We start from the raw sequence: 13,613 nt of genomic DNA on the forward strand, positions 1-13,613 counted from the left end.
ATACTAATCCTTTTCTTTTTTCAGGGGGACGATCAAGTGAAAACATTTAATACAAAATAGGCTAGCAAGCAGTTCGCGCCAGCGAAGAGTTTCAAATTTGTTATATCACTTATATTTTCCTATTTTCATTTGTTTTAATTTTTCAGGGCCGTATGCGGAATATTTTTTTGGTGGGGGAGGGGGAAAGATGCGTTAAAAGTTTTCGAAGAATCTCAAAAGCAAAAGGAGTGAAGGGAGTTCGAGCGACCGAACTGGTCATGAGGGTACTTTTGCATTTTCAAAAGTAGAATTGAAGGATTTGGTATAGGCCTACACTACATTTTCAGGAAAAAAAATGTACGTTTTCAAAATATCTGGGGTCAACTGCCCCCCCCCCCCCTGGTGCGTACGGCCATGGTCTTTAAAAAAAAAAAAATCCCCATATTTATTCCTTTCCTTTTCCCTTTTTCTTCCTTTTCTCTTCTTCTTCCTTTTTTTCCCCTTTTTTCTCTTTCTTTCCTTTTTTCTTCCCTTTTTTCTTCCCTTTTCCTTTTTTCTTTTTCTTTCCTTTTCCTTTCTTTTCTTTTCTTTCCCCTTTTTCTTTTTTTCCCCTGGAGCCCGTCAGGGGGGCACTCTGCCCCCCCTGCCCCCCCCATAGGTACGCCAGTGTCTCTGACGCATATTGAACAGTTTATATGGATTCATTTCCAAGACCCCATGTTCCTCAATCTTTGGTTAACACGTCATTTAAGAACGACATTCGTCATTATAAAAGCAAACAAATCCCAATTGATTTTTTCCCAAATACCGGCTTCAATACCGCCACCGTATAGTAAGCCTACCGAACCAGACGATCATTAAAACAAGCGGTTGCTAGGGATTTGCTGTTTCACGCTTTTTTTCTTCACCGCGCCAGTGAATTTCTAGCACGTCACGTTCTACTCAAATAACGACTAATTCTTTGAGGCAATCGTTAAAAGCTTTTATAGAAAGGGTCACGCGACACTGCCTCTCGCCATGTATTATTCGTGAAAATTGCAATAACAAAGAAATTTTCTCAGATATACCCATACCGGGTGGTTGTATGTACACGAAGAAGCTTATTTATCAGCATACTGAACAAACAACGACTAATTATATATGAAGGCCAACACGTGTGTTTTTGTTTTTTAGTTCGGAGAACTTTGGCAGACTTTACAGCGAGAATGAGCTTAGCATAGGCTTGCCCTCTTAAGAACTCTGCAGAGCAAATATTTTAGAAATAAAAGCCGAACAGTAAATAGTTAGACATGTCGGCCTCGATAACGTTTTGTACGTATGTGCAGATGTGCAGATGTGATACACTTTTCGACAGTGAAGAAAACTGCGCTGGAAATCTTTCAAAGCAAGTTGCTGAGAAGCGAATATGATTCTGGTAAGTTGATATAATTATATTTTGTTATTATAATTATAGGCCTATTTTATATTTTATAATGTACGTTGCTCATTCTTACTTTTTTCGTTTATAAACGTTATTAAATAAATCCAATAAATAGTTTTCTTTTTGTCATAGTGACTTTTACTTCTATTAGCTAAAAGTGACATATAATGGTAAGTGGCTACATGGAATCTAACCATGTCTAATTCCAACACCCATTATATGAAATATAGCTAAAGAGAATGTCTGTTTAAAAACCTAACCAAACATTTCAAATGATTATTGGATAAAACTGAAACTTGGAGACTTTTCCATGAATAGAAAGTCTTCATTACCGCGCTAAACATACTTTAAGTGTTATAATGATAATGTAATACTTTTTTTTTAATGTAACTTAAAAAAAGACATGTGATATAAAATTATGCTTACTTCTATGAAAATTATTACATTTAAAACACTATACAAGGTCTGTACATCAATCCGGAGACACTTTACACACAGCTTTGTAGACTAAAAGTGTTGAAAGATATATTAAAAGGGTTTTCGCGACGCACTCTTTCTCTTATATTATGGCATCATCAACCACGCGTGAGGTCTAAAGTTGGTTGTAAATTTAGTTTTAATAGGATATCATATATACTGGGAAGTGAACTTTGCCGTTCCCTCTTAAATCTTCAACCGTCTATTTATGGATAATTTATATAATGCTTTTTGCCATATAATTCGTATGACTATATATGAGGAAGTGTGATAGATGCGAGAAAAACACACCAATCTACAGTTCTCACCAAACCGGCATTAAACATGTGCCGTGTCCTAGCAACCATAAACAGAAAGCCTCGAAAATTTATGCTACAAAGTGCAAAAGGGTTGTGCATTTCCACGTCTAGATACACACTTCAACGTTTTATACGATACCCGTATATTAACCTGTTGACTACTGAATTCTTTCATTGCCATAGGCTTAATACATGGGCCACCCGGTTTCAGTAAGCAATGGGTTAACAGGAAACTGTTCAGCCATTTCGTCTACCGGAACCTCTTGATATGAAAGCAAGTAGAATTACTCGTATCGTTTGTGTATAAAGCGTATAACTCCCTCATGAACTCGTAAACAGCACAATTATAATAATCGTTATAGTTATAATTTGTCGAGTTTTTTTAATTTTTTTTAATGAAGTCAGTGATTAATACAAATAATAAAATAATAATAACATTCCGCTGTTATATAGCGCTTAATTAATACATCAACGACCATCCACTGATCACAGGACGTAGCGGAATCGGGGGCTCCGGGGGCTTGGGGGGGGGGGGGGGCTATTGTCCCCCGTCAAAATCGTCAAATACTTAATGCTCGCGCGTGCTCTTTCAGTTCTAGTCTCAGTTTAGTTTAGTTTCATATTTTACATTTACATTCATTACATAAATCCTAAGCAATAAATAATAAGAATTAAAACAATTATTCTTTCAATAGGTGTAAAAATACATACAATAATATCAGACCATGACAGTAATAAAACAGCCTAAATAACGTACGTAAATATAAGTACAATTGCATGGTAATTAAACTGAAATTTGACAAACATATTTGTTGTGAAGTACGGGGGAATTTAGTAAAAAGCTAAGCTTGTAAATTATATATTCCTTGTATATTCCCTTTTCCTTCTGTTCACAGTACATCAAATGCTCTCAGCCAAACTCCAAAACATTCCCCCCTTTAAAAAAATATTATTCATTTTATTGTAAATAGAATGATGTGGTTCTGTATAATGCGACAACACACAATTCTTCTGCCCCCCATCCTCTTCTTCGGTCAAAGAATCCTTCATTGATCGACCATTGGGTCAGCAAGTAATTATCCTGTACGAGAATCACCCTAACTTTTATGACAGGTATTATATATCTTTGTCTCTTTTATTCTTTTCCTTCGTCCCGTCGACTAAATGACGGTCATTTGGCATAATTGGGGCTCTGAGTAAACAAGGCTTGATTAAAAGGTAGTATAACCCAGGTAACGGGGTGTATTCTAAATCACTGTGGTCGCTCGTACTGGTTTCTTGTCTATATATAGTATGAAAATGTGTCTTATTTGCCAGAGGGAATGATACAATAATACAAAATACAGTATTGATTATGGAAAAGACCAAACGAAAAACAAATGATTGTCAGGAATGGCCCTGAAAGAGAGAGAGAGAGAGAGAGAGAGAGAGAGAGAGAGAGAGAGAGAGAGAGGGGGGGGGGGGAACAGCATACCAAATATATACAGATTCAAATTAATCAATTATATATAATAATTGATAATAAATAAATTTGGGATTCAGGTATGCCTAGACCTACCATGGGAATTTCGGTCGACAAAATAAAAAATGATTCCATGATATTTGTCCTCATGTGTCTACAGAATTAAGTCGTCTTCAGTGTTCGTTTTTACCATATTGGATATAAATTTATTACAACTTGCAGTTGAGCTCAATTGCAAAAAATGTTGAAGTTATATGATTAGCTGTTTAGGGTATCCATTATTGTTTCTTCTTTTAAAAAATTCGACATTTTAAAATGAACCGAATTGGACTTAGGTAGGGGACAGTATCCCCTTCCCGAACTTATTAGAATGTAATTAAAAATGGTACCTTTATCTCCCAAACATCTTCCTTTGATGTAATGCGAGATCTTTTCAGGACCGCTGTATACTAATTATGCTTCTATCTGACCGTATAGGCCTACTCTTCTCATGCAAGGTCCCGAGTAGGATTAATTAGTTAAATTGTATGTGTCCAACGGAGGGTAACCGAGTGCCAATAGTATAACTGCATGGGGCTTGCTTGACAATAATTGAAGACGCACTCAAACTCTCGGGGCTTATAATTATGACGTAGATTCAGGTATTATGACCTAGAGTAAGGTATACACATAATACGGCTCCAGCAGGAAAATGGTTTTCATATTTTAAATGCGGATAACTAAGTAAAGATCGATGCTGAAATCAAAAACCCTTTCGGTACATTTTATGAAACACTCAGTCAATGCCATCGTTTTCAGCATCAAATCATATATCTTTTCTGTATCTTTCCCAGTCTTTCCCCTTACATCATGAACAATAGAATCATATTGTCTTGTATCAATACAGGATAGATCTTATCTAAACTATTAGTCGATAATATTATTGACTCTTCCATAAAACCACCACTTGTAACCTTTCGAACCACTTAAAAATCGTCAATCTTCAGGATGTAGAATATGATACTAAGTTTTTCACGATCTAAATCCTATAAGTAACAGCGGTAACTATGTAAGTTAACAGTGCAGGCTTAAAAGGTTTTGTAGATATATCTAGTATGACATCGATTGGACTGATATGCACAGATCCCTTCACAGATAGTAACTATCGAAAATTGTCATAAACATCAATAGAGCGGTAATGTATCAGTTTTCGTGCTTTGATGTTGTTTGTGTTGTTGTTATCATGATTGTTGTGTTTTGTTTATGTTTTCGTTTTTTTCTTTGTCTGTGAAGCATGTGCGTGGAAAGAAAAGAGTCACTGTAATGTTAGAGATTTGTAAGCGCGATGGTTAAGTGGTAGGGAAGTGGTCTCGTAACCGGGAGATCCAGGATCGAAATTAAGTATTAACACAATTTGCTGCGTATTTGCTTTTATTAGTAAGGCTTTAATCCTCATTCCCGTGCCCTTTGGAGTGGACTTGAAGTTTCAATACCAGCATTATGGAATTTTGATAACTGAATGTAATGAAAGACCACCACCACCACCACCACCACCATTATTGGTGATAATGAGTCACCCTGTCTAAATATTATAAATAACTAAATAAATAAATAAATAAATAGAACTGAAGGTGATACAATACTGTGCAAATAAGTGATACAACCTTTATGACACTTTATATTAGAGATAACAAATAATCGCCATTGTTTCATGGCTTTGTTTACATACTGTATCAGCTATTTTGATCGGTATAGATACTGCCACTTCACTGACTGAAACGTGTCTTTAGAATTTGATGAGCCTCTTAGTCTTATCAATTAAAAATGAATCGGGATAGGATTTCGTGACTATTTGGAGTTATGAGCTCATTTCTATTTTTTTTCTTTTTATCTAACCCTCGATTTTAATTTCTCTCGCTTATCGTCTATGTTCTCTCTTTTTCATCCTACGTTTCCCCCTCCCTCTGTATCTCGTTCCCATTTCAACAGGGTTTTCAACCTACCCCCCCCCCACCGTCTCTCTCTCTCTCTCTCTCTCTCTCTCTCCTCTCCTCTTCTCTCTTTCTTTCGCTTGGCGCTTACTATTTTTCTCTCACCTGCTATCTCTCATATTTTTGCTCGACATATATTTTCCTTTATCTCTCCCCTCTCGTCCCCCTTTTAATTTTCTACCGTCCTATCACCCCTTTTTCATATTGTGTCATTTAAAAAATGCCTCTCAACTGAATTCAAAATTTCAGCTGTTCCATTTAATACAAAATGTCTGGTGCTTATGCTCGTTCATTATGCTTTCTCTCTCTCTCTACATTAAAGGTAATACAAAGTTTTGGGAAATTTGGAAAATTGGCTGGATAATGATTCTTTATAATTTTGATATATTTGGATGCCCCTGTGGATGTATTATAAGCACCATAAAATTTGGTCCCTAAAACACTTCTGCTTTCGAGAAAAATTGAATATAAAAATTTACCGGTGCTCCCGGTAGATTTTGATAAATATCAAATAGCGCCTACGACCATACAATGGTAGCTGCGACCATGAAAATCTCAGAATGTGTATTTTTGATATATAATTTCCAAACGGGATAAGCCAATTTGTCGATTTTAGTCAGGAAACATTGTTTATAGCTAAATTAATATCTTGACCTTGAGAGGGAGCTATACAACATAAAGAGCTTATTATTTACAATATCATCACTTTAGAGTTGATTTCAACCGCGACAACGATCACTTAATATTGTAGGACCGCATATGCTTCCAATTTGTTCTTTTGACCCCCATACCAAAACTTTGTAATACCTTTAAGTGACACCCCTAGCTCAACCCGAGCCATCTCTCTACACTGCATGGACACGTTAAGGATCAAACTCATTACATTCTTTGTAATTTATATAGGGATTCTTGACAGCTGTTTTTAATGAGAGCATTCTGTAATCACAGGGAAGGAGAGGGTGGTGGTGGGGGGGGGGGGGGGGGGGGGAGGTAAAAAAACTGTATTTAAAAAAACCTCACAAGCATGCAGATGATAAATTATGGTAATTCCTGCTGTCATACAGATTATACTATTGACAAATGCGCAGTGTCTATCCCCTCGTGTCTTCTTCATTCAAATGAAAACCCCAAGATCCTTTTCTCCGTGCCATTGTCGATTAAGTACACAATCGATAGGGGTAAAAATGAGAGAATAGCCCGCCCGTTGTTCCTATTATTTATTTTTAACTTAGGGGACGGGTAAGGGCAGGTCTATAAACGTGCATAGCGGGCTACCAAGACCGATCGAAGACCGTCACTCGCTCATTTTTCCAATTTTACAACAAGTTTCAGCCGATCAACCTGATTTAGCTTACCTCCTGGTATTATATAGAGTGTATTATGAAATCATTATAATACGCACTCATAACCTGCTACCAATTTAAAGAAAGAAAAAGTTGCTCTGAGGCTAAATTAGGTTCACCCGGTCACTTTTTTCTGTCTCTGCCACATTATAAAATCTGAAGTGTTCAAATCGACATTTTTAATTAGAAGGGACGAGGGGTGAAATCATTCTCAAAATGGTAGATAACACTTTTAACATGGTTGATTCAACACTATTGAGGTTAATAACACCATGTTAAAAGTGTTAATCAATACTGTCACTCATTAATTGGCCCTTTGAAGTTTCGATTTTTAATTTGAGTTTTTAAAATGAATGAATAAATTTACAGGGTGACACTCTGCTTTTCCATGCTTATAGCTTGAGAGTTCGACGAAACTTGAAGGCGATATACACACCAAGACCCGACCTATTTCATCTTGATGTAGCACATAAGTTTCCGATAGGCTTTTTCTAGCTTAAACATTGTGATAATATGGAATGGAAGTTCATTGAGTTGACATTCAATCTAGATGTTTAGAGTTCGAATCCTTGACCCGTGTGTATTAGTTGATACCAGGCATTCAATCCGAAGTTGTCGTTATCGTCAATCGTTATAAATAAACACATCACAGAATGTATTTCTATTAGCTGCTAAGGCTGTTTAGTCATTGTGGGCAGATTAGAAAAACAACCCATAAGCAAGGATAATAATTTCAGAATGCAATAGGGTGATACAGCAATAAATATGAGCTATGCACAAACACAAACACACACACGGAATATAAATTCGTTTCATCAATCATTAATCAGTGGTGATGCGTTTACCACCCCCCCAAAAAAAGTGTATCGTCGCCCCGATTAACAATACCACAAATTTCATATATATATATATAATGTTACGATTGACATGAGCTGTGCATTAATATTGTTTGGTAATAATTTTGTTGCACTTTTGTCAGAAACTGATAATCACAATTATTGATAAACTCATACAAAAGCATCAATTCACATTCTGGTATTTTCCAAAGTTGAATAGGGCTATCTTTGTTAAAGTTTTATGTTTGCCCATTATTGCACATACTTTTTTAAACCTCATATAGAGGTTGTGCATGGCGGGCATAGGTTTTCCCTTAAATATATAAATTTATCGACAATGTTTTGTTGTTCTTTCTTCTTTCGTCTACAGAATTTCAAGCTTCACTTTGATCACGCTGCTTGACTTTAACACGTCAACATCCTACATGGGTTGAAAGACATTGTGACGTCACGTTAAGCCCTGTGTCAGATAACTACTCGCAACACCATTATCACATGATATCGTCACTGTCTGCTTGAGAAAACTTCAAGAGGAACAGCGATCGATAAAATTTGTTCGCGAGAAAAGTACAGGTCAGTGCGTGCGGAGAAAAGGAGAGGAGCTTCATATCGCGCGGAGACGCGCGGCCATCACAACTCACCGGGGACTGTTCTGTTACAGGAAGCGAATCCCAGCAAAAAAAAGGGAGTCTCTTCATGTCTTCTGCGGCACCTGGAAGGAGCTTTTCAATTAGAGGAACTCAAGAAGAATAAAAAAGGCAGGGGGTAAAGAAAAAATAGGCTTGATGAATCCACGGCAAATCAGTGAAGCAAGTAGTATTGATTTTTGAGACACATGAGTCGAGCCTTCTTTATTCGCCTCCTCTTTGGAGACGACTGTTAATCTTAGTAACAGATTTGCATTCGTTAAGTGTTGTTATATGGTGTTGTGGACAGAACAGTTCATCGACGGTTGTATATAGAACCTCTATTGAAGGATATTTTTATTGAATCTTATACGAAATATGTTTGAATATTTCTTGTTGGATTAAGTTTAAACGCTGATGTACACTTTATTAACTTAATGATTTGATGTTTTGACATCCGTCTTGTGTACGTCAGTGGAAACCCGATGACAGTTCCTCGACCGATTGATGTGCTACAGCGAGCTTGAAGATGCAAGTGCATTTGGATATATTTATTGGATGAATATAGATTTTATTTGATTGCCAGTGTATTTTCTGATATGGTTTTAACAATGGGAGATGATTTTTATCGACAACGAACAGCCACGAGCGGGCGACGAGTTCGGCGGGAATCTGATGCGAGGCGCGATCTCGAACGCATGCATCTGATGACGATACGGCGAGAGAAGATGAGATTGCAAGAAGAGTTGGATCGTGTACGCGTCAAAGGAGGAGGAAAAGCAGGAATGAGCCAAGCAAGCAAAAATGCCCAACTCCTGTCGAGTCGTTTCGTGATGACTGCCAACGATAAAGGAGCGAGTCAGCGACGAACACGACTACGAATATCGACGGCGACATCGCCACAGAGAGCGACATCGCCGTATGTTCTACGACGGAACACGACCAACACGAAGTTGGGCTCGAGTATGAACCCAGATAAGGAACTTCCTCAGATCGGGTACATGGCAACACCGTTGACAGGAGAGCTGGATTCCAGGAGGCTCAAGGATGAAGTTAGAGACCCGAAAACGAAAATTAACGAACTGAAGAAGAACGAGGGGCAACAGAAGAAACTTTTGTCGCTCAAGGTAGACATGTTTACTCGATCTCTTTCCCCAGTCTCTATCGCAAGCGCTCGGTCACCGGGCCGATCACCCGTTCATAGCCCAACGTCAAAGCCCGAGGACAAACATCCAACAATGGATGATGTCGACGTTACGTCGTCTGACTATGTATTTAGTCCTAGAGCGACATTTCCACCGGGGGCAAAAAAAAGGGGACATTTCGACATTTCAAACACTCGGCTTGTGCCCATAGACGTCGAGGTGAATGGCATGGGTAGCGATCACGGGCTAACTCAACGCGACGACGTTCTACCCACGATATCGAACACGCAGATAGTCCCAACTCCACTACCATCTCGACCAACTGTCATCCGCCGACAGAGTCAAGTCGCCATTTTGGAACGAAACGACCAAAAGAAGAACAAATACGCCACTACTAAAGATTCAAAAGATTCCGGTAGGAACAACAACAGCAAGGGCGACACCGCAAAGCTATCCGTGGAATCTGAACTAAACCTTGCCGTTCTCGGTCGCGACGCGAAACGTGTGAAGGAGATCGTTGAAAACCCTGAAATCGTGTTCGACCAGCAGAAGTACGCTCCCGATGGTGCGTTGAGGACCGTTCACATGTTGCCGCCTGCGGATAACGCGTTTTCACAGGCCAGACAGGCAAGGTACCTGAGATGGAGGGATCCCAATGAAACGAACAGAGAAAGGGAATTGACCGTTTCTGAAATATTCGCCAAAGGCACAAATAGCTTCTAATACAACAGTGAATGGGGGGGGGGGGCTGACGGTACCATGTAGCTACGTCACTGAATGTTGGAAATAAACAATCATCCGAAAGGGAAGTTCTGCTGCATTTTGTTGAAGTGCAGCCTTTTTGAGAAAGCATGACTATGGGTAAAAATGTAGCACTGCATGTTTAGAGACCTAGACAAGGTTGACACTTATATACGGTTTAAACGGCCAATAGTGTCCATCAAAAACATTTCTCTTGGTTAACTTTACTTTTTGTTATCGTAAATATAAGGCAAATTCAACCGAATTCATCGGTGTCAATTGTTTAATGTCACTTTCGCCAATACGTGTAAATGAAAAATACGCGTGTATATTATGTTCACCAGGCAAAATGTTACGCCATTATGTATCTTGACGGAACGTTTCTTACTTGAGTGAACACCAAGGCAAGTTTTCAATAAACTTTAAAGGTAAAGACCGGAAGTGGTAAAATTGCAGTTCAAGGATTTTGGGTGCAAAATATCCATTTAATATTGTTTAAATATTGCCTTCAGAGGTTTAGATGGCAAATCTTCAACCTAAGTTCTCCAAAAAAAAAAAGCAGAAATATATGCCCAAATGTTCAATATTGAAGTGCATTCGCGATATCTATCCAGGCCGGATCAATATGATAATTTACCAAATATACCAATTAGAAGGCGGTTTCCCGACAAAATTGGTGTCATCACGAATTAGTCAAAACATGCGATTTCACATGATTGGTAATAAGAGCTTTCATTTCATTTTTTAAGAGGGGGCGTTTCCTAAACTGGTCTATACCTTTAAGATGTTTATCTTAAGTCTAAGAAAAATGTCTAAGTATTTGTGTTGTTTAAGAAAGTTGCCATAGCCATATACTAAGCACTTTCTCGTAGATAAAGTCTAAGAATATATACTTACTCTCATTGCGATATTCTTAGCCCCAATGCTTTTATGGAACTCACATTTTTGCTAAGACTTTTTTCTTAGCAAAAATATAAGGAAACGTTTTTAAATTTCATGCTTAAAAAATATTGAATACGGGCCCTGGAATAAGACTAGCCGGTTATATGATTTTTAAACCTCTCGAGTAAAATAGTTTATTGGCTGTATATAATATACGCAAACAACTTGTTATCCTGTAAGCTTACATTTTTAAAGTCGTGCACATTGCAGGTGCCATATGACCTCACAGTGACCATAATGGTAGGAGTACTCCACAGGGAGTGGAAATGGTGCATACTGTGTGCATGAATGAATCTGATGAACGGGGTAGTAATGACATCTCTAAAGCACTCTGAGAATATCGAGTTATTCGTGTTATATAAACATTAAGATTTTTCTTTTCTTTTCAAAACATCGCATTTAGCTTGCTTAAACCATAATGTCATGATAAATTTACACCCCACCCCCCTAAACATTCGGTTATTCATTCGTGTTGCATAATGTAATCGGCATCCATCTGTAGTTGACAACAATGCATTTCGTATACTCCAAACTTTATGTCATTTCAATGATATCATGTTTGACGATGGAATTGTTGTGCCAAATACTTGTTTGATTGCATAATTTTTAATTAGTGTAGGGATGCTATATCATCAGCCTCTTTCTGTAAATTTTGCCTTCATAATACTTCAACAAACTGTTACATTTAAGCAAACTAATATATATTTTTGTGTCGGCAAATTTATTCAGAATTGCTATTTTACGTTCTGATTCTGATAAATGGAGAAGCTGAAATTCTAAATGCTTTACTTTGTGTGTCATCTTTAAGAAATTGATCGCTGCATTTATCGCACTTTATTGGAACTATGTGAAAGAGAAGAGCTGCAATTACACACATACACTGATATTTCAAGCCGCAGAGGCAGAGAAGGAAATGCGAATAATCATATCATGTACAAAATAATTTTAACCCTTTGAGTACACGAATAACATGCACAATGATTCGATAAGTGCCTAAATTATGTCATTTTGTTTAGAATGAACTGTTGAAGTTTACAGCTTCCTCGTTCAATCTCAACTTTATTGTGAACTGTGAAGTTGTTGCTAATACACTCCATGATTGCCATTTTCCATAAAAATGTAATATAAATTCACAATTCAAATCAAAGTCTTTGTTTTTATACTTTTGTTCATGCTTTTATTCATGTAGAGAAATAAACCTTTAATTATAGAATGTTTGCTTGGTGGATGCTGACAAAAAAAAAATCAAAAGATGAATGTTTTTGCTCCAGAAGGAATCGATAAAGAAAAAGAAGTGAAATTTTGAAAGTCGAGATCGCTTCTGAAACTGGGAAATCTCAAATTGGCAATGCGGTTTATAGTGATGTCATAGAAGGAGAACAAGAAAAGGAGATCAAGAGAAAAATATTTTGCATCGTGGAATGGCGTGTAGAAATATGATATCTATGCATATTTTATAATGATAAAGGTTTCACCCATCACGAAAAACTGAAAATAAGTTATTGCAATAATTTATGTCGAGTGAATGGGATTTTTTTCTCTGCTTGTGCAACACACTATCGTTAGCAACAAATAATGGAACATTCCCGTGCTATAAGGGATCAAAATTCATAATTTTCTTCATTTTCTGTTGATTTACTGCGAAATTGTCTGCGATATTTATTTCTTAGTTTGTGTGTCTCTTTTTTCATTCAGATTAAGTTTCATGAAGGGTTAATTCCCCTCGAATAAGAATGAGATGCAGAAGGAGAGTGTGTTTGTGTGTGCGTGCACAGGGGTGTGTGTGTGTGTGTGTGTGTGTGTGAGAGTGAGAGAGAGAGAGAGAGGGAGAAAGAGAGAGAGAGAGAGAGAGAGAGAGGTGGGGGAGAGATAAGTAAGAAGAAAAATAAGTAAAAATAGAAGGAGGAGGAGGAGGAGTGTGAAGAGGATAGATAAATAAGGATAAAAAGAAAGGATAAAATACAAACACAGAAAGGGAAAAGATAAGCGAGAGAGAGAGAGAGAGAGAGAGAGAGAGGGGGGAGGGGGGGGGGGGGGGGGGGAGGGGGAGTAGTAACCTTTGTTTTATCAAGTGTTTTTCGTATTCTTTAACATTTTTTTTAAATGCAGATTTACTGCCATCCAAAAACTCTTTATACTTTTTTCTGTCCTTAAATTGTAGGTAGAGTTTGTCAGCAAATGTCTTTTGTAACAACAATAATTTCACAAAATGAAGAGAAAAAAACGGAATGACCAAATTGAGTGTTTTTCTCTTAAAGACTTTGGGGTTTAGCTATTAGAGTCATCCAATGCGGTGTTGTATCAAATCGAAATGTATTTATAGAGCTTCTAATTATCTATATGACTAATACATGTCAATCATTGTCATCTGCA

At 37.4% G+C, this 13,613-nt stretch overlaps 1 protein-coding gene across 1 annotated transcript; it reads left to right on the forward strand.

The window, feature by feature from the left end:
• Nucleotides 1-898: 898 nt before the first annotated feature.
• LOC115918743 lies at nucleotides 899-10,802 on the forward strand. The gene is made up of 2 exons (XM_030989001.1): nucleotides 899-1,393; nucleotides 8,157-10,802. Exon 2 carries the CDS (start codon nucleotides 9,012-9,014, stop codon nucleotides 10,278-10,280), a length of 1,269 nt encoding a protein of 422 aa, XP_030844861.1. The 5' UTR covers nucleotides 899-1,393; nucleotides 8,157-9,011; the 3' UTR covers nucleotides 10,281-10,802.
• Nucleotides 10,803-13,613: the final 2,811 nt, after the last annotated feature.

The sequence above is a fragment of the Strongylocentrotus purpuratus genome, unplaced genomic scaffold (assembly GCF_000002235.5).
Source record: "Strongylocentrotus purpuratus isolate Spur 01 unplaced genomic scaffold, Spur_5.0 spur5_contig_841, whole genome shotgun sequence".
NCBI lineage: Eukaryota > Metazoa > Echinodermata > Echinoidea > Camarodonta > Strongylocentrotidae > Strongylocentrotus > Strongylocentrotus purpuratus.